The sequence below is a fragment of the Rhodamnia argentea genome, chromosome 1 (genome assembly GCF_020921035.1).
Source record: "Rhodamnia argentea isolate NSW1041297 chromosome 1, ASM2092103v1, whole genome shotgun sequence".
In the NCBI taxonomy this organism is placed as follows: Eukaryota; Viridiplantae; Streptophyta; class Magnoliopsida; order Myrtales; family Myrtaceae; genus Rhodamnia; species Rhodamnia argentea.
In genome coordinates, this window is record NC_063150.1 from 22,360,064 (window position 1) to 22,385,131 (window position 25,068).

At 39.0% G+C, this 25,068-nt stretch overlaps 2 protein-coding genes across 2 annotated transcripts in view; both read left to right on the top strand.

Annotated features, from left to right (window-relative positions):
- LOC115726647 (TNF receptor-associated factor homolog 1a-like) overlaps positions 1-25,068 on the top strand; it is a 184,028-nt gene that overhangs the window by 12,956 nt on the left and 146,004 nt on the right. The window lies entirely within an intron of this gene.
- On the top strand, positions 16,138-24,564 carry LOC115733272 (TNF receptor-associated factor homolog 1b-like). Its single transcript, XM_048273234.1, has 10 exons — positions 16,138-16,297; positions 17,089-17,317; positions 18,240-18,351; positions 19,895-20,007; positions 20,085-20,159; positions 20,246-20,375; positions 22,093-22,251; positions 22,448-22,790; positions 23,644-23,756; positions 24,420-24,564. Exons 2-10 carry the CDS (start codon positions 17,146-17,148, stop codon positions 24,562-24,564), a joined length of 1,362 nt encoding a protein of 453 aa, XP_048129191.1. The 5' UTR covers positions 16,138-16,297; positions 17,089-17,145.

The following is a 25,068-nucleotide window of genomic DNA, read 5'->3' on the forward strand; positions in this document are numbered from 1 at the left end:
GGGGATGTTGAAGTTGTTGTCCCACATCGAGGTACATATATAATTTTGCTCCATTGACATTGAAGATATCGGGAAAAAGATGATTCACCACCATAGATGAAAGTGTCTGTGGTTTGAGCATGAAGAATTTATTGATTGAAAATGTTGATATGATGCTGTTCGTTACTGTGTGTTTTTATCATTCAAAGATTTTGTTTATCTTTCAAATACATGGGTCTTGATACTGAATTGGCTTTACTGCTTAGGAATCCTTTCCCACCCTACTCGGGGCATTCCTACTACAATGAACCGCCTTTCAACATTGCTTAAGAAACCTCTGGTCAGATCAACTTTTGTTCAAGTAGATGGAGTTAAACTAATGCTGGTTCCTTTCATATCCCCAGCATCTACACATCAATCAATCCAGGTACGACTATTTTCAACAGAACACTTGATAATGAACATTCTCTAGTGTTCTGGTTTTGACTTCACCAGTGAAATGATATAAAATTGTTGCAACCGCCCTTGAGCTCTATCTAGCGCATATTTATTGTGATTCTTGTTTCTTCTTAATTGGGTAGATTCACCTTATTAGATAATGATTCGCTTTGGTGACATCTTTGGCTTCTCTTTTGCCACCACTTTCTTTCATGCTTCAGTAGTTATCCGATTTGTGCTATTGACTCTTTACAATATAGTTTTAAATTGATTAGTATCTAGTGTAGTTATCAGAAAATGGTGAATGATCTTGGGTTATAAGATTCAATGCGACCAGCCCGAGTACATGTTTTTTCTTTTCTTCCGGTATTTGCCAAGTGAAGTTTCAGCTTGGAAGGTTCATCTCGACGCATTCCACCCTTGAACCTTTAATGGGAGTATGAATGTACAGTGGAAGTTTGTAGAGAGAGTCGGACTTTGTGGCAAAGGTGATCGCTTGCTTGATTGAGATGCCGCACTTTTGCTCGTATTGCAAGTGGACAAGGAGCGAAAGCGGTGTGAGAAATGTGGTTCTAAGCCACGATAATCCGTGGGAATGTCTATTTTTTAAGTTCATTATGCGTATTAGGAGGGGGCGAACTATAAAAAAAAATCTTAAACCTATAACGATTGTGCCAATTCAGTTATAAACTTTTTTTTTTGGCCAATTTAGTCCTAAATCATTTGTATTATGTTAATTCAGTCCATCTAATTAATTCTAACCGGAAATCACTAACGCAGAGGGCCAATCATCCTATATAGCGCGGCCGGCACCGATATAGACAATTTTAGGGAATATTTTATTATTTGCTTTTTCTTTAATTATTTGATTTTTTCCTCTTCCCTTCCTTTTTCCTCCCGCCAATAGCCAAGGTCCAGCGATCGACTAGAGGTGAGGGTCGACGAGGGCGAGGTCAAGCCTCTCTATCGTTGGGCAAGACTTAGGAAGCACCGACACTCTCCAAGGGCTTTCATGTCGTGTCGGACACTCTTCGACATACGACTAATACATGGCTAGCACTCTACTCATAGCAGCGACACACGAGTCCAGCATCCCAACACTTCATTTCGACACTTAGAGGGCACTTTTAAGTATTTTTAATAAATTACAGCTCAAAATGTAAATCTATCAAAAACAGTATACTTAAATCATATACCAAATCACCCCAAAATTAATGTACCAGGCCAGCCCACAAAGAACCTAATCATGAATCCCTAACATAAGAAAAAGAAGAAACTCGTCGTTGAATTTTTATATGTACATGACAATTTATAATGTATATTTTCAAATATGCATTTAATATACAACGTATCCCAATGTATTGAAATTCTCTTCTTTTTTTAAAAAAACAAAGCGCGTAATGTCATGTCGTGTGCCGCATGTCGGTGTCCGTGCGTGCTACATAGAGAGAGATTAGCCTCGCCATGGCTAAGCAAGACTCGATCTCGCCGCCGTAGGGAGACACCAAATCTGGGTGAGGCTCGCCCCGGCTAGTGGCTAATGAAGACAGGCATCACCGGAGGTCGGCGAGGTCGACCTTATCGCCCCTCAACTTTGGCCGGTCATCAAACCTCGTCGATTGACCGGAGAAAGAAGGAAAGGAAGAAAAAAAAAAAAGAAAAAAAAAAACAAATAAAAAATTCAAAAAATATTAAAATATTATTAAAAATTGTTCAAGTCAACGATTTGCAGCCAAAATTGGTATGAAGAACTGAATTTGCGTAAATGCAAAAGGTTTAAGACTTAATTGACCAAAAAAAAAAGGATTTAAAATTGGATAGGCACAATTGCAATACATTTATGACTTCATTAATAGTTTTCCCTCTTATGAGGTCGTCTCATCGCGAATGGGGATCGTTGCATCGCCTATTTATCAAATAGACATAATCTAATAATAATTATATTCAATTACACCTGGAACTTATGGCACGGGCAACGATTATCATCAGAATAAGTAAACATTGAAGAAAATAACTTGTAGTTAGTATAAACATTTCAATCGGGAAGAGTTTACTGTATTTATGGGTACAATGAAAGCCGCTTAGAAATGCCAATTCTTTGGCTATTTAAGAATTGAAAGTCCAAGGATTTACAAACGAAACTTGCAACTTTCATGGGGATGATGAAATCGTTCCTACATGCTTCGAAATTTAGGTGTAAACAATCACTTTTGAGCTTGAGTTTTCTTTCGTTTGGAAAACTCTGTTCATATATTCGGATGGATAGCATTCAAACTTCGGCAATTTATAAGTTCAAATGATGTGCTTCGCCAACATTTGAGAATTATTTCATAATCTTGGCAGAGAGGATATTAAAGATGGGTTTTTGGAATTCTTGTTAGTTAATTCAATAGCTCAATGGCAATTATACTATCAAAGCGTGTTGTTTCTTTGTCAAAACAATGGCCAATAGGTTTTTTTTTTTTTTTCAAACGAGGACGGTGAGCACTAGATTCCACAAAACCGCTTTAGTCTTTCCCACAGTTCTAAAAGTCCCCGTCAAGTGCAAGGGTGGTCAAACTATAACTATGTTGTGAAATGCGCGACTTATGTGTTTGGAAATATGTATTTTCAAACCGCAACACTTAAAAAGTTGAGTGGATTAATTCGTTAAAGGCTATTGCAGCGGCGACTCGCTTGGTAAACACCTTATAAGAGCTGCACCGCCCTATTTCGAAGTTGAACCGCCGATGGAAAATTATGCCAAACGACCGCTAAGTGACCTTTTTTTTCCTCAATTAATATCATACATATCGCCTCTTTCTCTAATATCATAAATGTTTGAGTACAAAGTACTTGACTTTTGAGCACTTTGTATGGAGTTATCAAGCATTACGTTTGGAACTTTTGAGCTGCAATTGACTATATTGGCTAGCATGTTTTACTTTCACAAACTCTCGATGTCCTAGTGTGTTGTTTCGTGCGCATGCCCCCGCACTCTAAATTGATTGATGCTTTGTAAGACTTTAATCTTCTATAAAAGTTTCTACCCACACTGCTCATTTGGGTGAACGTCGTGTGCTTTTCAAAAGTTATATGTCCAATCAAGACATTTCTTTCTTTTTAACTATTTCAACTATGTAATATCTAATTTAGTTGAATGTGTAGGATTCAACCATATGGGAAATATATACATTACGATTTTGTTCATTAATTTACCAAAAAAAAAAACCATATGGGAAAGATTTGGATGGTCTCATTCTTATCAAGAATCCTAAATACTATCCTACTTATGTGGTAAGCCATGTTATGTTGTAGCCATGAAATTGCCTCGCCACCACGTCTTGGGCTCTCTCTCTCTCTCTCTCTCTCTCTCTCTCTCTCTCTCTCTCTTTCTCTCTCTCTCTCTCTCTCTCTCTCTCTCTCACATATGAGAAAGCCATATTTGTCGCCAGTTATACAAGATATTCAAGGCATACTGTATGCATTATGTACCATATGTAGGTTGTGAAACTCTGCTCCCTCCTCACCCACTTCCTCCCCACTCTCTTCGAAGATGGGGATTTGAACCCCCCATCTCTCTCTTCCCAAATGAGAAGAGTTGCCACTAGGGCAATCCTCCGGTGGTTATTTGCTCTAGTGACAATTGGGAGATTGCCTAACAATACATTCGAGCCACCTTATCTACATACACCATGTTAGACTACATCCATAGGTTAACGGATGTGTGACCCCTACGAACACATGTGAACCAAGCCGAATCATAATAAATGGCATTAGAGTTAGACCGCCATTATCATATGCATGGTCTAAGGGTAGATTGAGTCCTCAATGATAGGAGTGGGCACCAATAAGAGCATCGATACTTATTTTTTGGTCCAAAAACATTGGTACTTTAAGTGAAGGAATTTGTGATATCCCAAAGTCGACCCGACTAGTTATAAGTGGTCTAGCAAATAAATAGTGAACACACTTTCTTAAATCGAGTTCTTGTAGTTAGGTGCAAAATAAAGACATCCCAAAACTAAATTTTACACTTTCCGGTAAAATAAGCACAAAAGTAGTGTTTAAATATCGGTGAAATTAAACAAACGGAACTTTTGGGAAGGGGACTGGTGGTGGTGAGGGCTTCAAGTTCTACGCTTCTTAGATGTACTAGTACACTTCCGAAGAGAGCGTTCAACGGAGGCAACATTAAGCAAGTGTTGTTTCATAAGTTCTTCCATTGTTGAATCCATCTTCTTCCTCAAGAACTCATCAAGCGGGAGACCTACATCAAGACCGTGGAAAGAGACTAAGTAGGCCGCTAAGTTTCGAGAAACCGATTATGATGAAAAGATTGGAGTGATATACCATATTGCAATGCGAAGAGATGAAGTGCAAGATAAAACAATTCCGAGATAGAATTTGCCGGTGAAAAGTGAGAATGATGAAGATAGAATTTTCTATACCTTGCACGATAGTCCATCCTTCGTTGCGACAAGTTACCGAAAAGGAAAAGATAAGTCCATTCGGAACGCTATACAAACCATCCGAGAAAACCCCCATGCAAACCCAAGTTCCCTAAGAAGTGACGTCACAAGAGCTTAGAAAAAACAAGCCAAACTAATGAGCTGAATGAGGTTAAAAACCACTATTACCTCTGGAGTTCCAAGCACCCAGTCATGAATGTGATCGCAGGCGGCTCGGGCAATACCACCAGTAGCTATAGGTCCCCCGGTTCCATTAGTTAGAGCAACTGCTTTTCGGAAGTCTTTAATAAATTATCCATTCAACCTTCGGCAAACAAAGATTCTTACAATTCAGAAAAGTCAAACCATAATACCGACTAAATCTATCGACCCAAAGACGATTTTCTCACCACACATCATCCTTAAGGAGTTCATGCACGGGGTATTGACCAGACGATGTGTCAACCATCACATGATTGATATCAAGATATTCATCTGAGTGATTTCCCCATATTATGGCATTTATAACACTCCTAGGTGAAACCTTAACCTCGCCCTAAGCGGACCATTTGCACAATTCGATACACTCGTGGTTAAACACGTGATGTTACTCATAAGAATAACTAGTGCACATTGCTTGAGAGTCAATGCAATAGCATTCGCAAGATAAGCAATGATCAAAACCCGCACTAAAAAGATGACCTAACACACGTCATAAAGTTAAGATCTAGAATATACAATTTTTAGAATGTCATCCCGCCAATATTTTCATGCTAAAAGATGAGACTAAAATCTAAAATATCATCAATCAACCAAATTTTCGTGTAAAGAAAATTAAAGATTTCAAGAAGAAAAGACATTTCAACTATTTGAGAATTAACATGCATATGTAGGCCTCCAATTCACATCCTTACTTTGAAAAAAAGGAAAAACTTGCCCCGCAATCGGCGGCTGCACAATTTCCCAAGGCCGTAGCTAGGAGCTTGGCATTGCTAAAACTATAAACCCTCAACTTCGATCTTAGGGTTCCGTTGTAAACGTTTATGGTACTACAATCTGGAACCTTTCCTATGATGAATGCAATGGCAACACTTTTGCATGCCTCCTCGGCATACGTTGTCACAGTAATATTTGATTCAAGTGCCACATGACAACTATCAAGTCCAAGACAATACTATCGGCTTAATAATAAGAGAGAAGCTACACAAACCTCTAACGAGAGAAGAATAATCCCCATCCACATGCATGCTCGGTTTAACATCTCACTTGAGATGTTCCACATCCCCCACATCAGCAGCGGTCTTACTATGAAGCTGGGTGTAGAATCAACGGTTGGTCAACACCTAGCATCCATCCACTAGCAATACCTATAGCGAGTTAGAGAAAATCTTTTATGATGTTTTGAAAATGACAAAATAATCAAAGACTACTAATGTGTTTATTGGTTGAGTAGAATCGGGTAAAAGAAGCACGAGTCGTTATGCAGATGGAGCATTAACAGAACGTCCGAAGGTTATGAGCTATCTATCAATGGTGAATAAGGCATTGAGCGTAGAGGTGTTTACAAGTGTGGGGTACCTAAGTAGAAGGTGAACAAGTCTATAACGGGAAGTTCGATAAAGCTTGGAAGGACCTTAGATAGGTAAAGAATGAAGTAGAGCCGCAATCGCCAATATGCTTGGAGGGACCAGAAGATGGAGCTCAAGATATTACATCTACATTATGTATTCTCAAGACTAGTTTCATTTATGAAGACTATTCAGACACAATGAAGTATTTAGATTCAGAAAATTGTTTCTAGTTCTGAAGTCTGCTTTTGAAGATTGCTCAGAAGCTGCGAGATATATTGATTCCAGATTCTGAAGACCCATGCCCGACATATGTCCATTACTGCTGAAGTATTTATGAAAGTTTATAATCTTTGATTGATAGGATTATTCTATAGTATGATTGATAGAATATCCTTGATTGGAAATTACCTTCCATGGGACAAGAAAACTTCCATATTTGAAGAACTCCACTTATGGAAACCGAAGATTTAGTAGTATGGGCGGCTGAATCTGAAGGGTTCAGATTTTGTAACAACGATCACCAAATCTATCTAGATATTGTTTCTTTCAATCAAGATTGATGGCATCCAATTAATGATTGAAGAGCAATCCTTTGAAGACCTGTCCAACGGCTAGCTTGGGGGTGAAGGAGTATAAAAGGAGATCTATGGTGCTACTACGGTGTAGGATTAGAATAATAAATTCGAAGGTGATAGAGTTATTTAGATTCATACTTATCCTCGTGAGTTTTATACGACAATCGTTGAGAGGCTTTGTAAGAGTGATTGATAAAGGATAGTGTGGTCTATCAAAGAGAGTATCATCACTTATTGTAAACCTCCATTGATTCATCTAGTGGAATCCGGCCAATCGATTGTCGGCGTAGGAGAGTGGACGTAGGCTTGATCTAAGCCGAACCACTATAATCGTCGTGTGCAATATTCTCTATCTCTAAACTCTTGTCATTGTGTTTGATAGAATATTGTATAACAGTGTTCATATTCTAAATCTGAATACCCAAAAATTGTATACTTGTGTTCGGAATTATAAACCGCACATATTCGGATTCTATGTACATTTTGACTCGATTATTTTAATTCCGCATTTTCTAGTCAAAATTGTTTAAAACCACCTATTCACCCCCCTCTATGTGATATTGCTAGATACAACAATTGATATCAGAATAGGTTGCTCAATATTTTGAAGTGTTTTTACTTCTGAGTTAACGATCTATCATGTCTAGCACTATTTCTTCAGGATCGGGTAATGCATAGTTAGACTACAAGCCTCATTATTTCGATGGAAAGGATTACAACGTTGGTGCAATAAGAAAAAGTGGTTCTTCAAGGCATTAGAAAATTTTATGTGGGATGTCGTGACTAAAGGAGTAAATCCTACCACCGCTGAAACTTCTTGAAATGGGAACAATGTTGATGCTCCTACTCTATCGAATACGAAAAGAGCAAAAAGATAAGGACTCGATTCCAAAGCTGTTTATGCACTCTTCTGTGCGCTATCCACTCCTTTATATAATTGTGTTGCAGAGCAAGAATCAGCAAAATCGATATGGGACAAACTTCATGTCAAATTTCAAGGAACCGACAGAGTGAAAAAAAACAAATCTTAGCATTCCGCTAAGTGACAATGAAGCCTTCAAAATGAAGCCCGATGAGTCAATTGCTAATATGATTGGCAAATTTCAAATTTTAGCAAGCGATTTTGCAAGGCAAGGTGCTTTTGTTTCGAACCTATACGAGGCTTGCAAGATTCTTCGAGGACTTACGGATGATTGGAACTACATCAAATCATCCATTCAAGAATGTCAAACAATCAGACCATTATCCATTGATGAACTTGTTGGCACTCTACGATCGTACGAGACGGAACGAGTCAACAAAGAAAAGGATACAAAAGGTAAAAAGGCGATTGCTTTAAAATCTAACATGGATTTGGATGCTTCAGATTCTAAACATGATGAAGAGGACAATGAAGAGCTTGCTTGCATGGTAAAGAAGTTTAGAAAAGTGGCCAAGAAGGGAAGAAAATTCAAAGGGAAAAAGCCATTCAAACAAGCCGATCAAAAGAAGACTTTCAGAGAGAGAGAAGGTACGGATGTTGTTTGTTTTGAATGCGGGAAAAAGGGACACATCAAACCAAATTGTCATTTGCTAAAGAAAAAGAAAGGCAAGTATGAGAAGTCCAAAAAGGCTCTAAAAGCATAGATTTGACATGATGCCGAATGCGAAGACAGCGATGATGAAGAACTCGCACATATTTGTTTAATGGTTGAATCTGATTCTAAAGAAGGTGAAGTGCTTTGCTCGGATCCTATTCTTGATGATGAAGATCCTTTTGAAGAATTATGTGTGGAACATGAAGAAGCTTTGAAAAAGATCTTTGAATTAAAAAAGGAAGTCTCTAGATTGAGACGGCAAAATTGTCGCGACCTTGCCTTCGGCTTCCCCGAGAGGGTCCGGCGGGGTTTAGAGGTATTGCCATAGATCAATGGCGTGGACTCTCCCAAGTCCTACCTCGCGTGACATTGGATTTCTTTTTACTGATTAGCAAACTAAAATGCTATTAAGAGTCGCCACTAGCCTATTGGGGTCAGCTAGAAACCAATCGAGACACGGGAGGGTTATCTCAATTCCTACGCAACCAGAGTTTCTAAGTTCGGGGACTTGTTTACACTAATTAGAAAATTAGCGCCCTTTCGGTACCTAACCGGTTGATATTTCCTAAGGTGACCACACATTCTGCATATCATTTTAAGCTCATCAGGTATCTAACCAAAACTAAATGATCATGCATAATGTTTTTTTGTCATTTCGCACAATTACCTATTTATCCTTAACCTACCATATAGGAAAAGTGATTAATAGGCAATTTTTTTAAAAGACAGTGTTGTAAACACTTAATCAGGTAAATATGCCATATAAAGATCAGGATAAGCGCATGCAGACCAAATCTATGATTGCGATATTTAAACAAACAATTTCGACTCGAAGGTCGAATTACAATAGTTATCAGACCGGACTAGACATCGGTCCTCAATCAACACCAATTTAAAGCTTAAAAATTCACATTAGGGGTAAAAAGGTCAAAGAAACCAATTTTCTAATTTTCTGAAATTTTTCTGATTTTTTTTTTTGAATTTTTATTATTTTTTCGAATTTTTTTATTATTTTATTTTATTATTTTATTATTTATTATTAAAGGGAACCAGGTCTGGGTCAAGTTCTCGGACCCGGACCCGAATCCGGTCGTCGGGCCTGATCCGGCCGGAGGGAGAGAACCAGACCCGGGCCGGGTGGGCACAAAAGGGCTCAAGCCCACTTTTCCTTTTCTTGACTGAACTAGGCCTAAATTTCCTTCTGGCCCAACTCCTCATCAGCCCATTCGCAAGATGCAAAATAGCCTAGGCCCAGCTCCTTTTCTTTTTCTTTCACGCCAGCCCACTTACATAGTCCAGACCCAATAATTTTAATTCTTTCTTCACCAGCCCAGTCCGCCTAGCAATCAAACCTACACGAGCCCAATCCATCTCTCCTTTAGCCTTCCCTTTTTTTTTTTTTTTTCTCTTCCACGCCAAAACGTGGGATGGCCTTAATGCTACTGTTCATTGTCTTCTTCATTGTGTCTTCGCTCCGTGACTCCGACGACGACGCCACGCCAATCCGACGCCAACAACCTTCGTTCGCCCGCGTCGCCGCACCGCCAGGATCCGCTCATCTCGCCGTCGCCGCCGAGTTTTGCTCACGCCGGGCCTCGTCGTTGGTCCGTGTTCGTGCGCCGCACCACTCACACGCGCGTCGCCTTCGTTTCACGCTTGCATCGCATTTGCCCAAGCTTGCATCGCCTCACTTCGGGCTCGCATCGCCTCTGGTTGCCCTCGCGCCAACTAAACCCGAACTCACTTGGTCTTTCCACGGAACGGGACGCTCACCAGTCGACCGCGAGTCCAACACCTAGTTGTCGAACCTCACGTTCATCTTCATGGACCGTAGAAACAACGTCGTCCAAACTTCCGTCACATTGAGCTCAAAGCAACGGCTCTCTTGACTAGCCGTTTGGCCCTTTCCTCATCGTGCGTTCTACCTTCGCGTCGATCAAGAATGGGGCACGCAGTGACCTTCCCAGGTGGCAACAGTCCAATGACGAGCTGCACCTTGTTGAGACAACTTTCCACGATCTATTGTCTTCTCCTAAAACTGACGTAGCCAACCCGCAACGGCCAACCGTCTAACGAAGGCGACTTAAAAAAAAGGTCCAGTCGCCACCAACACAAAAGGGACCAGACTGCCGCTAAACTAAAACTCCAAACCCACATCAACGAAAAGAGTGCACAGACTCACACTAGGAGACCAACAAATAGACATGTCAGCAACTAATGAAGGTGGACTAAACTAGCAGGGACGTGGGGTTTCTTTGAGGGTACAAGAAGACAACCAAGCTCAAAAGAAGACACCTACCATTCGCGCATGAGGACATTATGCAGACGTAGACGAGAAAATGCCAAGCTCGGTCGGCATAAAATGCTACAGAGAAGAACAAAAAGAAAAATGAACTTACCTGGTTGACAAAATAGGGACGAACGAACTTCACCAAGTTTCACAGGAGCTCCCTCGATGTTCTCTCGAATACCTGCACTTTTATCTCTGTCCAACCCCTCTCTGTTCGCTCTCTATTTTTTTGGGGTCGCCGAACCAACTTAGGGCCTGCCCTCTCTCCTTCCTTTTATGCGCGTTGCCTCCTTCCCCAAGTTTTTTGTGCGGATGGGCGTGATTCCCGCTTGATGTGGACGTGTTTTGGTGAGAGACCTCATGCAGTGTGCGGTGAAATCGTGAATGACGTGAGTGTGTGCAGGTGAGTGGACGTGAGGGTGAGAGATGTTCATGTATGGAAGGGCTGAAGAGAAAAGAATAAAAGAGAGAGATGGGCTTTCACTTCTTCTATTTTGCAATAAAACAAAAATAAATTAGACGTATTCTTATTTAACGAATAATAATAATAACAATAATAATAATAATAATAATAATAATAATATAGGATCGCCAAAATTAGGTGTCAACAAAAATTTTACGAATGAGAAAAAGGGTCGTTGAGTTGAAAATGGAGAATTCCTCTGTTAAGGAAGAGAAGACTATTCTACAAATGGAGAATAAATTTCAAAAGGAAGATGTTCAAAAGATCTGCAAGAAATTTTCTCTCGGCTCAAAGATATTAGAGCACATCCTCTCCATACAAATGATGTACTACAACAAATCCGGTCTTGGCTACGAAGAGGTAAGTGAAATCAAGAATGTTTTTCCGAAGGTCAATGAGAGATTAAGGCGTTGGCCTTCAATCCAACATTATAGAAATCACTTCGGTAAGCATTTTGTCAAGCCTATTGGATTTGATTATTGTAGTTATTCGAATTGTGGTGATCCTAATAACAATAAGTAGCAATTTCCACATGATTGGGACAAATCAAAATCAATCAATTGGAGATTTGATGTTTTTTCTAACAGAAATGGACCTAAGCTCATTTGAGTACCAAAGAAAAGATGAGTTGTTTTTCTTGCGGGGAATAAAAGAGAAAAAAAATCAATATGTTGTTATATTTTCAAATTACTTTGCGAACATACTTCATTTATCGAAATTCTCATTGTACTTAATATTATACTTTGGTTGATTCATTTTTGTTTATATGATGTATTCAAATAATTAGTTGTGCTAGAAATATTTTTAGGTAATAATTGAGTGAGGTGTGATATTGCAATCTTCTTTTGAATTTAGCCCTAGTTTAAGTGAGAACAAGGATAAATCTTATATAAATATATAAGCAGTTATTCATAGGCCCAAACCCAAATTACTAACAAAATATGTGATCAAACTATAAAAGTTCTCTAGCGTCTAGGGGGCGCTGCCCCTGCGACTCCCGCCGGGAAGGCCATCGGACCTCCGTTCTTTTTTGTGGATGGTGAGTATGAACCACATTACATCCCAATACATTTAGCACACGCTTCGCCCGGCCTTTGGTAAAGTCGCCCCGCTCTATCTTGTGCACAGCTCAGCCACTACTCATGTCAATTCCCTCCTTAAGAACGACCCCATGTGCTTGGGACTTGTGCTGGTGCCCCTAGTCCTTTCTATGGACCTATTCTCCGCTCCACTCTAAACACAATACCTTGCCCAATGCATCCAACTAAAACATCTGATGTTGTCATCTTCACTATTCCCTAATGAAACAAGCTTTTGAGTTGCTTCATTTTCTTTTCACTAGCCCGGTCTTGTTTGCTATTAAAAGATCGGAGCACTTCCTTTGGAAAGCTTCGAACATGTCAATGTTAATTTATATGAAGAAATTCTATGATTATACACAATCTACCTAATTCAAGCTAAATACCAAAGCTATCGAAATGTGTTTTTGACTTATATTTTAACTCATATTTAACAAGACGGGTCAGATTGCTTAAAATTTTATATATTGGTTTAAATGGGTCTAAGAGGGAAAAGCTTAACTAAATAAGAGTTTTAACAAAGTCGAAAGAAACTCATTATCAGCCCATTTGATAATTGGCAAAGAAAAAGGTCCAACGCCCATCATCAACCCATGTCTCACTGGAGACGGATCGTTCGCCTTCCTCGGCGTCGCATGCAACGCCGCCTACCACCGCATCGATCAAGATTGTCACCGGGATGTTCACCATCGCACGCGTCGGCGATGGGAACACAATCATCAGCATTGACATCACGATTAGGACCACGTGTTCATCGATCATCCCGCCGAAGATGAGGAAGAGAGGCTCGTCTTTGGAAAAGTAGAGGAAGTGCCGCGCGGCCATCATGACAATGAAGGCAATGGGCGAGAGAGTGCCAGAGGAGGCCGAGGAAGAGGATGAGGAGAAGGAAAATGGTGTAATCGGTGCAGAAAGAGGAGTTGTTGGTCCGGACTTTGAAGATCGCGTCCGAGAAGCCGGAAGGGAGCCTAACAAAGCCAATGTCGAGAATGAGTTTTCATGGGCCTCCTCAACTTCCGATTGCCCATAGGATCGGAGCTGCTCACCTCATTCTCCGGCTCCAGGGCTGCCCCCTTGCCGAACAGTTCGACGATTTCGAAGTGGCAAATCTTCGTGTTAAGCTGCCACTCCGTCAAAGATGACGTTTGAGCTATTGACCATACCAACCTGGACCCATCACCGGTGTCCCACCCATGGAGGGTGCAATGACGGGAGGAGGAGAAGTGGCCTAATAGGAAGTTGTTGGTGGCGAGGCGGAGGTTTGAGAGGCTAATGGGCATTGGTTCGGTGGTTGAATCGAATTGCTTTTGCAAATGGTGCCATTGTAATTTGTTGACCGAAACCAACGTTGCGGTCATGGGTTGCTCGTATTTTTCTTTTTTAATTTTAGTATTTCTCCATCTATTAAACCTCAAGATTTTCGACAAAAAAAAATTAAAATATTCTTTTATGGCAAGAAAAAAAGAAATTTTTTAAATGCTCTATTTTGAGATTTATTCTTGAACATACTAAAACTAAAAAAGAAAATTGATAAGAATTCAAGAAAAAAATTGATCGGAATTTGAATGCGGATTGAGTTGGGTATGAATCGAATGTGAGTCGAGTCGGGTATTAGTCGCTAGAATTGTATTGTGTAAAAATGGGTCAATGCAGGTTAAATGGGTCAATTTGAATTATACCATTTTTTATTCAATCCAAACTTGACTTGACCCATTGGTTTGATGGGCCTACTAAATACCAACCCCTCTAATAAATCTTTGAAGTTAATTTATTATGGACTTTAACATGCTTGCTTCCATAAAAGGGTTTCATAAGTTGTTGCTTCTTCTCTCCAACGTAGTGAACGTGTTCTGCACCAATGTTTATTAAGAGGTATGAATTCTTGCCTTTTTTTTTGCGGTAATTTTAGTAAGTTCTTGAATTGATAGAAAGTGGAGAAAGTCATAGAATTGAAAAAAAAAAAAATGCTATGATGAAAAAAAAATGCTATGATGAAAATATCTCCGAAGTTAGTAAGAAATCTGTAGTTGATATGCATTGATATGAAAGATCGAAGAATTAATTAGCTTATGTCTCGACAATAAATCTACATGTTAGGTACATAATTCTAAATTTTCCGATATTCATCATCAACAAATGCTATATCATCCCAATTTCTTTATTATCCTCATATCGAACAATTTTAAGCGTGACATGATAATAAAGTGAAATTCGAGGCGAATATTTTGAAATATATCCATCACACCACACAAGACTCCATTAAGTAACAAAAGTAAAAAGATAGATATGTCTTGTCATATGCTCAAGCCAATCCGATCCAACTTTTGATCCCAAACTTAGAATTTCAGCCGCGTCAATATCCTTTTTATAAGACAAATGAATGATAACCACTTATTATGGAATAACCGACAAAAAGATTACTCAAGCTAGAATTCTTAACGAAGCGCTCACATTATCGCTTTTTGGTCGTTCTTTAACAACATACTTTTACGCGGAAAGAGAACATATCTAGAAAATATCCGTAATTCCTGTAAGGTTATTTGTAAGACCGAACCGATTCAAGCATTGAAATCCCGATGCGGGGGGGGAGATTCAAATATGTTTATATAAGCTATGAAATTATCCAATGGAGGATGGTTTGGATCAACTTTAACCGCATACTTTTATGCGGGGAAGAGAGCATATCTCAAAAATTATATGTAACTTTTGTAAGGTTATTCGTAAGATAGAACGGATTCGAGCATTGAAATCTCGACACACGGGGTATTCAAATATGTCGATATAAATTACAAATTATCCAATCGAGGATAAGCTTAGAGAGATGGCGTTGTTCCCCTCTCTCTTGCACGGATACAAAGTGAAAAATGAAAAGGAGCGAACAGCCTCGAGAATTGACCCCGAACCCTAATTTGGGTGGGGGAACCAAGAACCGAAGGAGGAAGTGCTGGTGGGCCCCACGAAGTGCACGGCCCAATCTCCCCGAGCCCAGGCCAAGCCCAGCCCTACAAAAGTGAGAATCCCTCCCTTCTCTTATGACCCAAAAAAAAAAATAATAAAAAAATAAAATAAGGTCACTCCTTCCTCACCCCCACATTTATCACCGACCCCTATGAAAAAAAAAAAAAAACTAATCACATAAAACCACCTTTTGTCCGATTATCGTAAATTTTCCCCGCTCGAAATTTCCACTTTTCGACGTTTTTCTTTTTTCACAAAATCAATAAAAAAAATATGAGGATCGATTTGGAATAATTTTAGCGATTTGATCTTCATTCGATCAAATTCATTAGGTCGTCTATGACGCGATGTCCGATTTTATTTCGTCCTTCGTTCTTTTCTCTCTCCCTTTTTTTTTTCCTTCTCATTTTTCTACTTACGTTGTCTCAAAAAATCAGAAGTGCAACCACCCACCTGGGTGGCGCAGCTGGCTTGCGCACTCTTCCTCTCACAAAAGGTCGAGTGTTCAAATCCCGGAGGCATCGCGGGGTGACTTACCCGTAGCAGTGTGTGTGGTGGCTAGCACGTGTTGCCCCGGGGTTTACCCCCCGGCTGCCGGTCGTGCGGGGGTTCCCTGGGTCATAAAAAAAAAAAAAATTCAGAAGTGCAATGCAATTTTTATTTATTTATTTGTATTTTACGAGGAAGAAGTAAAACGTCCGGACCGGATTAATTAATTAAAAGGAGGGGAACAAAAAAAAGGGATAACGAAATTAAGAAAAAAAGAGGCCCCGAGAATAAAAATTTTCCTTTCTGGTTCCGCCTTCGGTCTTCTCTCTCTTCTCTCTCTCTCTCTCTCTCTCTCTTCCTGCGCTGCTCCTACGACCTCTCTTTCTCTCACTTAAACCTCTCGAGCACCAAATTGCCGTCGTCTCCCCCAAAAGCCCCCCGCCCCCCCACCAATCTCCACCCCGGGGTCTTTTGCCTAAGGTTAGTATGTATTACAAGCCCTTCAATCTTGCGCCGCCGTGGCCCTGTTCGCGAGAATCGCTTCGGTTGTTTTTTTCTTCTTTTCCATTTCGTTCCGTTTTGGATGGATTCCCCCAATCGCCCCCCGCCGCGACCTCTGCGTGCCACCGTGATTCTGATTCGGATTGGGCTTCGAGGGCGGTTTTGGTCGTCGATCTCTGCGTTTCTCGGGGTCGGCTGGTTTGGGCGCGTTCCGGGTTTTAGGCATCATGCAATTTGGGTTAATCGGGCGATTTTCAATTCTTGTTCGGCGTTCTCCTGCCTGATTTTTTTGTTTAGGGTTTTCCTGGGCACCTGTCGAATCGTGGAAATGGCGTTTCCGTTAGGTTTAGGGTGTCTAGTGTTTGGATTTACGGGTTCGCGTGGGTTTTCCCAGAAATGAGAGGATTTAAGTCGTGGAAGGAGGTTGTTTCTGCGGCTGCCTTTGGCGTGTGCCCGGAAATGGATGTCATCTGGGCTGATAGTATGTGTTGGATCAAGTTACTGTTGTTTTTGGTTTCAAAATTTTCTCTCTTGCGGGCATTATCTATTGGCAATCCTCAAAAAGGTTTGGTTGACATTTGCAGCGCCTAATTCGTTAGACACTGGATTTCTTATTCCAGGAGTTAATTTTTTATATGGAAGAATATGTGTGCATAGCGAAAATGATTTTCTGCAATGTAAAAGTGTGGCTTCAAAGCTTTGACTTTCAACGCTCTTTTCGTTTAATTACTGAAATTTCTCTTTTTAGGAATAAGAGTTGAGCCAGTGTGGAAGAGGAGTGTTTGATTGCGAGAAATGGCTGGCGTTGCGACGGAGGAGTCTGGAGTGGGAAGGTCTGAGGAGGGGATTTTGAGTGCTCAGAGCTCTCGATCTGGGGAAGCATTGGCGGAATGGCGATCTTCAGAGCAGGTGGAAAAGGGAACCCCATTGACTTCGCCTCCATACTGGGATACTGACGAGGATGGTGGTGTGCTTACTTCTTCAGCTTTAATTCTTTTGACTCAATGTTGTCTTTGCCTGGCTTCCTGTGATTTTGAGATCTTCAAAAGCTATCATTTGCATATGTACTGAATCAATACTTGATGAGAAGACTGCTTAAAATAGTGCGTGCGTGACTGGATTTATTTGTTGTGTTGAATTTTTGTGTGGTTCTGCGCATAGGATAATCCGTTCTTTTTTTTTTATTTTTTATGAAGTCATAGTTACCCACTATCATTTGCATATGTACTGAATCAATACTTGATGAGAAGACTGCTTAAAATAGTGAATGCTGGGTGGTAAAGGGGTTGTAACATTGGAATAGACTTCTTTGATGCAGTTCAAGTTTTGCGATGACTGGATTTATTCGTTGTGTTGAATCTTTGTGTGGATCTGCGCAGAGGATAATCCATTTTTTTTTTTTTATGAAGTCATAGATACCCATTTTCTATGAAGGCATTATTGCAGCTGGAGTTCCTTGAAATAGGATACGATGCCAAGATAGATAATTATTCTTGATGCTTCCAACCGCATTCTTCCTGTTTGGTTGGGAAATTAGAACTTTTAACTTCCAAAAAAGGTGCGAATTTTTTATGTAGATAAATCTGAAGAGTTCTTTTCTCAATAAGTCCAGAAATTTGAAAAGTTTTGGCTAATTGGTCAGTAGCTTTTGATGATTTTTACTAGATAAATGCTGTAGCTTCTTCCCTCTTCCACTCGGATTGAGGATTGCCTCTCTCTACCTTGTCTATCAACATCTTTTTAATGATGGAACATGTCATTAATTCTGATGACGGGCATTTTTCTTAGGGGATGTAGTCTCATCTTGCTCTTTGTTTCAGGTACTTATACGTATTATGGTTGCTTTTGTTGAAGAACTCTCTCCCTCTCTCTCTCTCTTTTTGTTGTAGGGCCAAAACCTTCTGAGTTATATGGAAAACATACATGGACGATAGACAAATTTTCACAGATTAATAAAAGGGAACTTCGTAGTGATGTATTTGACGCTGGCGGCTATAAATGGTATGACTCTTTATAGTAGATGTAAGTTGGCTGTGATTGTGTTCGTCTTCTTGAACTAATTCTGTATGAGATGCTTTTTTTGTATTCTATTGGAAAGATTGAGTCACAAAAGACTTAGGTTTTACTGAAGACTTGATACTTAATGGAACGCAGTGGAGGAAGAAGATCTGTGATGCCTACGCGATTAGTTGGAAGAATTTGATTGTAGCTGTTGTAGTAAAAATCTAGTCACTTCTACTTAGATAGCATGATATTCTTTCTTTCAAATGCCTATGTTGGTCTTTGTCATATTGTGAAATTCAGTCTTCTTGCTCCCTTGGGGAACTGTTTCGTTTCTGATATACAGAAAGTGGGGTAAGAACCTTCCAGCTCTGATAGGGATACCTAGTTCATGAATCAATCGAATATGGGGTGTGGGCCCCCGCGGGTTGGAATTCCACGCAGACAGTGTCACTCTCTGCAATCGCATGACGCTAGTATTCTCTCGGGAAATGAGAAGGAAGTAGATTGTTTCTTTATCTAATATTAGTCAATGGCTTTTGGGAAACTAATTACTAGTGATGACATTAACTAGATGTTGGTCATGCCATCTACCTTATGTTGTAAGATAGGAATGGTTCCTGACATCCTTAGTTTGCCTACTTCATCATGATTAATATTGTTGTGTCTAGGAATATACTGCATTTAACTTTTCTTCCATATCTTGTAGACAGTATTTTTAAGTAAAATATCCTGTCATATCATATGGACTGTTTATTTCACTCTTTCTCATCACCTATGCCCGGTTTTAACAGTTGATGAGTATCCTATGTTATTTGCTTGTCTTTTAAGCCTTCCAATTCCTTACGTCCTCTAAAGTGCTTTTCTCTGCATCCAATGCTTTATCTTAGCATCCACAAATGTTGAGTGGGTTTACGCAGTATGTGGTTATACCTAGCAAAAAGCAACCTTTTCCTTTTGCTTCAACCCCACTTTCTCTTCTTTCCCTCTTCCCCTTTTTTTGGTTGAATTGTGCTTTCCCTCTTCAATCTAACATATTATACAAATGTCAAGAAGTGCCAACTTTTTTTTATTGTGGAAGTTTCAAGTGCTTTGGGCTAAGAAAAAGTCAAATTGTGTCCGACATGAGATTTAGAATAGGTGAAAAGCAAAAAGTAAAAGTCTATCCGCACATGCCCTTATGTTTTTCTGTGAACTAGTAGTTTGTTCTGTATGTAATGTGAAAGATATGAGGGCCTTTGTTTCATGCAGTCATTTTAACTAGTCCCCTTTGAAGATGAAGTTGTATAATTTGATTCGAATTATCCGAGTCTCTTTTATAAGGATAATTAATTTTTTCCTAGTTGCTTGATTTTTTTTTTGTTTAAGGTGTACTTGAACTGAAACATTCAGAACAAGTTTGAAATTGTCTCGGAGGATGAGAATCGCATTTCAGTCTGCATGTATTTGGTTGTATTACCAAATAATTTCCTAGAACTTCATGAAGGTAGATAAGTTTTAATGATCTGGTTGTGTTGTTTGATAATTTGCCTGTGCGATGCAGGTATATTTTAATATATCCCCAAGGTTGTGATGTCTGCAACCATCTCTCTTTGTTTCTCTGTGTTCACAATCATGACAAACTTCTTCCAGGTTCACCACTTTTTCCAATTTTAAATACATTTGATGATAGTTTTGTATATCTCATTATGGTACGGTTAAGATTTCTTTTTGTATAAGAATAATTTTACTTTGTGCAGGATGGACTCATTTTGCACAATTTACAATTGCTGTGGTGAATAAAGATCCAAAGAAATCGAAATATTCAGGTGGGTTGATTTACATTTATTTAGTTGCATTTACTGAAGTTTTGACCCTACCAAGGTCAATAACTGGCTTGCTGAGAGTTTTGCAGATACATTACATCGATTTTGGAAGAAGGAGCATGATTGGGGATGGAAAAAGTTTATGGAATTGTCGAAAGTGTTTGATGGGTTTATTGATGCTGACACCCTTATCATAAAGGCTCAAGTCCAAGTCATAAGGTCTTTATTTTCATTTTCCTCTTTCATATAATGGTTCCATTTATGTTATTCTTCATTTAAGAGATTTTTCTGCATAGGTTCATCTTAGTCACTTTTCAAAACAGAATTTTCTTCCCTTGTTGTGTGTGACTCATCAGTATTGTCATCATGTCTACACCATTTAAATTGTGCCAAGTGGCGTGGTTGTCACGTTGTTTTGCAAAATTAAGCTACTTCTTCATGAAGGGAATTCTTCTTGTACAGATGTAGTTATGGTTGATTCTGAATCTATTTGGAGCCCCGAAATGTTTTATAATCAATTTCAAGTTGTCTAATTATGAACTTTTACTAGTAGTGGTGGGGCTGGAATTGAGTTTATCTGTCCTAGTTAAAGTGCCAGTGTTTGGTTCTGTCTGTACTTGCGTGTGAAAGTCATAATCAGTGGATGCGTGTTGACATTCCCTATGTCACATGAAGGACTTAAAACAGTTGATTTAATGTCATAGAGTTGATGATCTAGTGTTTTTTTTTTTTTTTGGTAAGTTAATTGATGATCTAGTGTTCATAGCTGCTTCTTACTGTTTCTCTCTCTGTCTCCCCTTGTCCCTTTTATTTTTGTGGAAGAGGGTGGTCTGGTTATGGTCTCTTACATTCAGGTCATGTGAACCTCCCTTAGAAATTGATTGCACTTTCATCTTTTTTTTAATATTACAACTTCTGCTGTGAAGTATATAGCGCGATTTGATTTTTCTTTGTTTTCACTAATATCTGTTGATTCCCCTGCATAATCTTTGTGTAGTGTAGTTTTTTTAAGGTTTCTAAATTTAAAAATTCCTTCATACATATCATTTTTAGCCTAGTTTTTATACTGACGGGGGATTGATGTCTGGATTAACATAATCATCTGAACCCCCCTTAGAAATTGATTGCACTTTAATCGTTTTTTTAATATTACAATTTCTGCTGTGAAGTATATAGCGATTTGATTTTGCTTTGTTTTCACTAGTATCTGTTGATTCCCTAATATAATCTTTGTGCAGTTTAATTTTTTTAAGGTTTCTAAATTTAAAAATTCCTCGATACATATCATTTTTAGGCTAGTTTTTAAGCTGACGAGGGATTGATGTCTGGCTTAACATGTCTATGTTTTTCTGGCAGTTGAAGATTCTGTTTTCTTTTCTCTTTTAATATCTTTTAATATATATACATAAGCAATTTATATAAATAAAGACACACACAACCAATTATCATGTTGGATCATGATAATTGGTTACTTTATCCACATTGTGAAGTTCTCACATGATAATTTCATCCTTCTCAGTTAAAATTCATTGTTGGCTAGTTGGACTTACTCATGCATCTATACCCAGTCAGTCCTGTCTTTGAAAGGTAGAAAAAAATCGTACTTTGGTGATATTGTGTATGTCATGAAAAGTCGTGCTTTTAGAAATTCTTTAGGAGTGACTAGTTGAGAAACCTTCCAATTTCCATATGAGAGTCTTCTGCCTTATGTTCCTATCCAATGGTTTGGCTGGTCACGAAGATCAAGATGCTGTTATCTTAATTTTGAAGTGATTGCTGCTTTTTTTCTTCGAACTTCCGTAACCTACTTTTACCTTTAACTGATTAAGCTCCAATTTGCCCAGCGAACATTCATTTTCATCATCTGATTAAGCTTCAATTAGCCCAGCGAACACTCACTTTTATCATCTGATTAACCCTGCTTGATCATTACCAGGGAGAAAGCAGATCGACCATTCCGTTGCCTGGATTCTCAATACAGGAGAGAACTTGTTCGTGTGTACTTGACTAATGTAGAGCAAATCTGCCGACGTTTTGTCGAAGAGAGGAGGGGCAAGCTTGGGAAGCTGATCGAGGACAAGGCTAGATGGTCAGGGTATGCTGTTATTAGTACTTTTTTTCAACTAGTATATTGTTTTAATCACTATTCTCAGAGTTATGAAGTGTTCAGTTGAGGACTCGCTGGAGCCGTTGTTGAGTATTCAAATCTTCATTTAATGGTAGTTTGTATGTTGAAATCTGTTTTGTGAGGTTATTTGCCTATTTTAATGGGAAGATACATGATTTTGCAGCATCTGTGCTTTCTGGTTGGGAATTGACCAAAATGCTAGTATGTCAAAAGAGAAAATGGATGTGATTCTCAAAGTTGTGGTGAAACACTTTTTCATAGAAAAAGAAGTTACCTCGACTTTGGTTATGGATTCCTTGTATAGTGGTTTGAAGGCTCTCGAAGGTCAAAGCAAATGTAAGAAAGGGAGGACAAAAGTATTGGATCCTGATGAAATGCCGGCTCCCATTGTTTCGGTGGATAAGGATATGTTTGTTTTGGTGGATGACGTATTATTACTGCTTGAGAGGGCCGCCTTGGAACCTCTGCCTCCAAAAGATGAGAAGGGTCCTCAAAATCGAACAAAGGTAAGCTGTCAAGTCTACTCAAGTTTGTTACACTGATATGGTATAGGGAACCACAAAGAATGGCTGCAGAATGTTAAGAGTGCGAATGAGATGGCAGCATTTAGTTTTCTATTAATTGGACCATAACTGCATTTTGTATGGCAAAGTGCTTTTCTTTAGATGTCGTTGGTCCAGTCCTGAATAGCTTTCATTCAGAGCGACTCATTCTCTAACTCCCGCCTCTTGGTTGGATCTTGTTGGTTTATGCATCCTGATGTCTTGCCTTGCTTTTCTAAATGCATCATGTCCTTATTATGACATGACAGTTAGGAAGGCAACATTTACTTGAATAAGACATGTGAATTTTTTCTCTCTCTTCTATAAATGAGAGGCTGCTTTTATTAGTATGGGAAGTCCAAGCTAGGATTTTCATTGGTCATTTTGGTGAGCGTAGGAAGTTTTGATCAGAAGACTGGTCAAGCTGTCAGATGAAATTGAGTGATGTGAAATCCTTACACTTGCACATAATAGGTTTGCCATATATAAGTTTTTCCTATTTAAAAGTTTTCACTATGGGCAGATCAGCATGTGTATGATCAACTCTGTACTAGGAAGTTTTGATCAGAAGACTGGTCAAGATGTCAGACGAAATTTTGTGGTGTGAAATCCTTACACTTGCACATAATAGGTTTGCCTTATAAGTTTTTCCTATTTAAAAGTTTGCACTATCGGCAGATCAGTATGTGTATGATCAACTTCATGTTTTTCCTTCCTGTTCTCCTGTTTGATTGTTTCGTGCTGTTTCATTAAATACATAATTTTTTTGGGTCTTCAACCTAAGTCATGGCTCTGCAACTGTCCAATAAAACTTTAGGATGGCAATTCTCGTGAGGACTTCAATAAGGATTCCATTGAGCGTGACGAAAGGCGGTTGACAGAATTGGGTCGAAGAACAGTGGAGATTTTTGTACTTGATCATATTTTCAGGTATTTCCTTGTGCAGGAATTTTCAGGTTCTTTCTTCTTATAGTTGTCTTTCTGGCTTGTTTGCCATGAAACAGATATATTTCTGTGAACGGACTTAGTTTTTGTCTTTCAGGGAGAGACAACTTTTGCTAACATAACAATGATGCTAAAGTTGTAACATATGTATCTAAGAGAATAGGGAGAAGCACATGTAGAGTTCACTAGGGATAATTGACAATGTCTGTGGAGGCTTTAGCCAGCGTGGCAAAGGATCTATTAAAAGATATTTAACTTCACCTGGAAATACATGGTGATGAGGGCCAGTCCAGATTCCTTACCATGGTTAAAACACCATCATTTTGTCCCTATCTGAAGCCACTCTTTTCTTTGCTTGTTAAATACCCCTCCAACTCCTTTCTCGCGATGATTAGGTTAGCTTCTTCTTGCAAATATGGGAAAAATTGTCTCCGAGCTTACTGGACTGCTGACATTATTGTTGGGAGCACACAGAGATTGATCTTTGGTTTGGTGGTTATTCCAATCACATATCTGTCTGATAATGCGCTTTTATCTTGTCAAGTGGATTATGTATACTTTTGTGTAAATTCTTATGATGTCTTAAGTATATTTGACATAAAATGTATGTATAATTTGCTCTTTGTGTTGCATTACTGTCTCGTGTAGTAACAAAATTGAAGTTGCCAATCAAGAGGCTGTTGCTCTGAAGCGGCAAGAAGAGCTCATTCGAGAAGAAGAACAAGCTCTGAAGCGGCAAGAAGAGCTCATTCGAGAAGAAGAACAAGCATGCGGTTTTCGAACTAGAGACTAAGTTGATCGCCAAATTGCTAGTGGGGCACGTAGGGAGATGGGGACCCTACTTCACAGGTCACTATTTTTTCAGGCAAGCGCTGCAGATGGTGATGTGACCCAATTTGTTTTGTGGACAATTAAAAGAGGTGGAGACACCTATTAGATACAATGCTCTCATTTACCATCTACTGATATTACAAGAATATTCTAGAATATATGTATTCAAGGAATATTTTAGAATTCCCACGAAACCTTAAGGATGCGCTTGGTAGTCTGGATTTTTAATTTGAATAAGATTGTAGAATATCATTTGAGATACATGAATTTTGTTGTATCTCATCTTTTATTTGGTGAATTGAGGCGATAAAATTGGAAATTTTCAGATCTTTTTATACATATGTATTTAATAGGAAAAAGTTATCGATCAAAATAGAATAAAGGATATCAACTGGAAAAAAAATATAGAAAAATAAAAGTCCCTTTTTTTCGTACTTTAACGTCAACAAATTGAACCAAAACACAA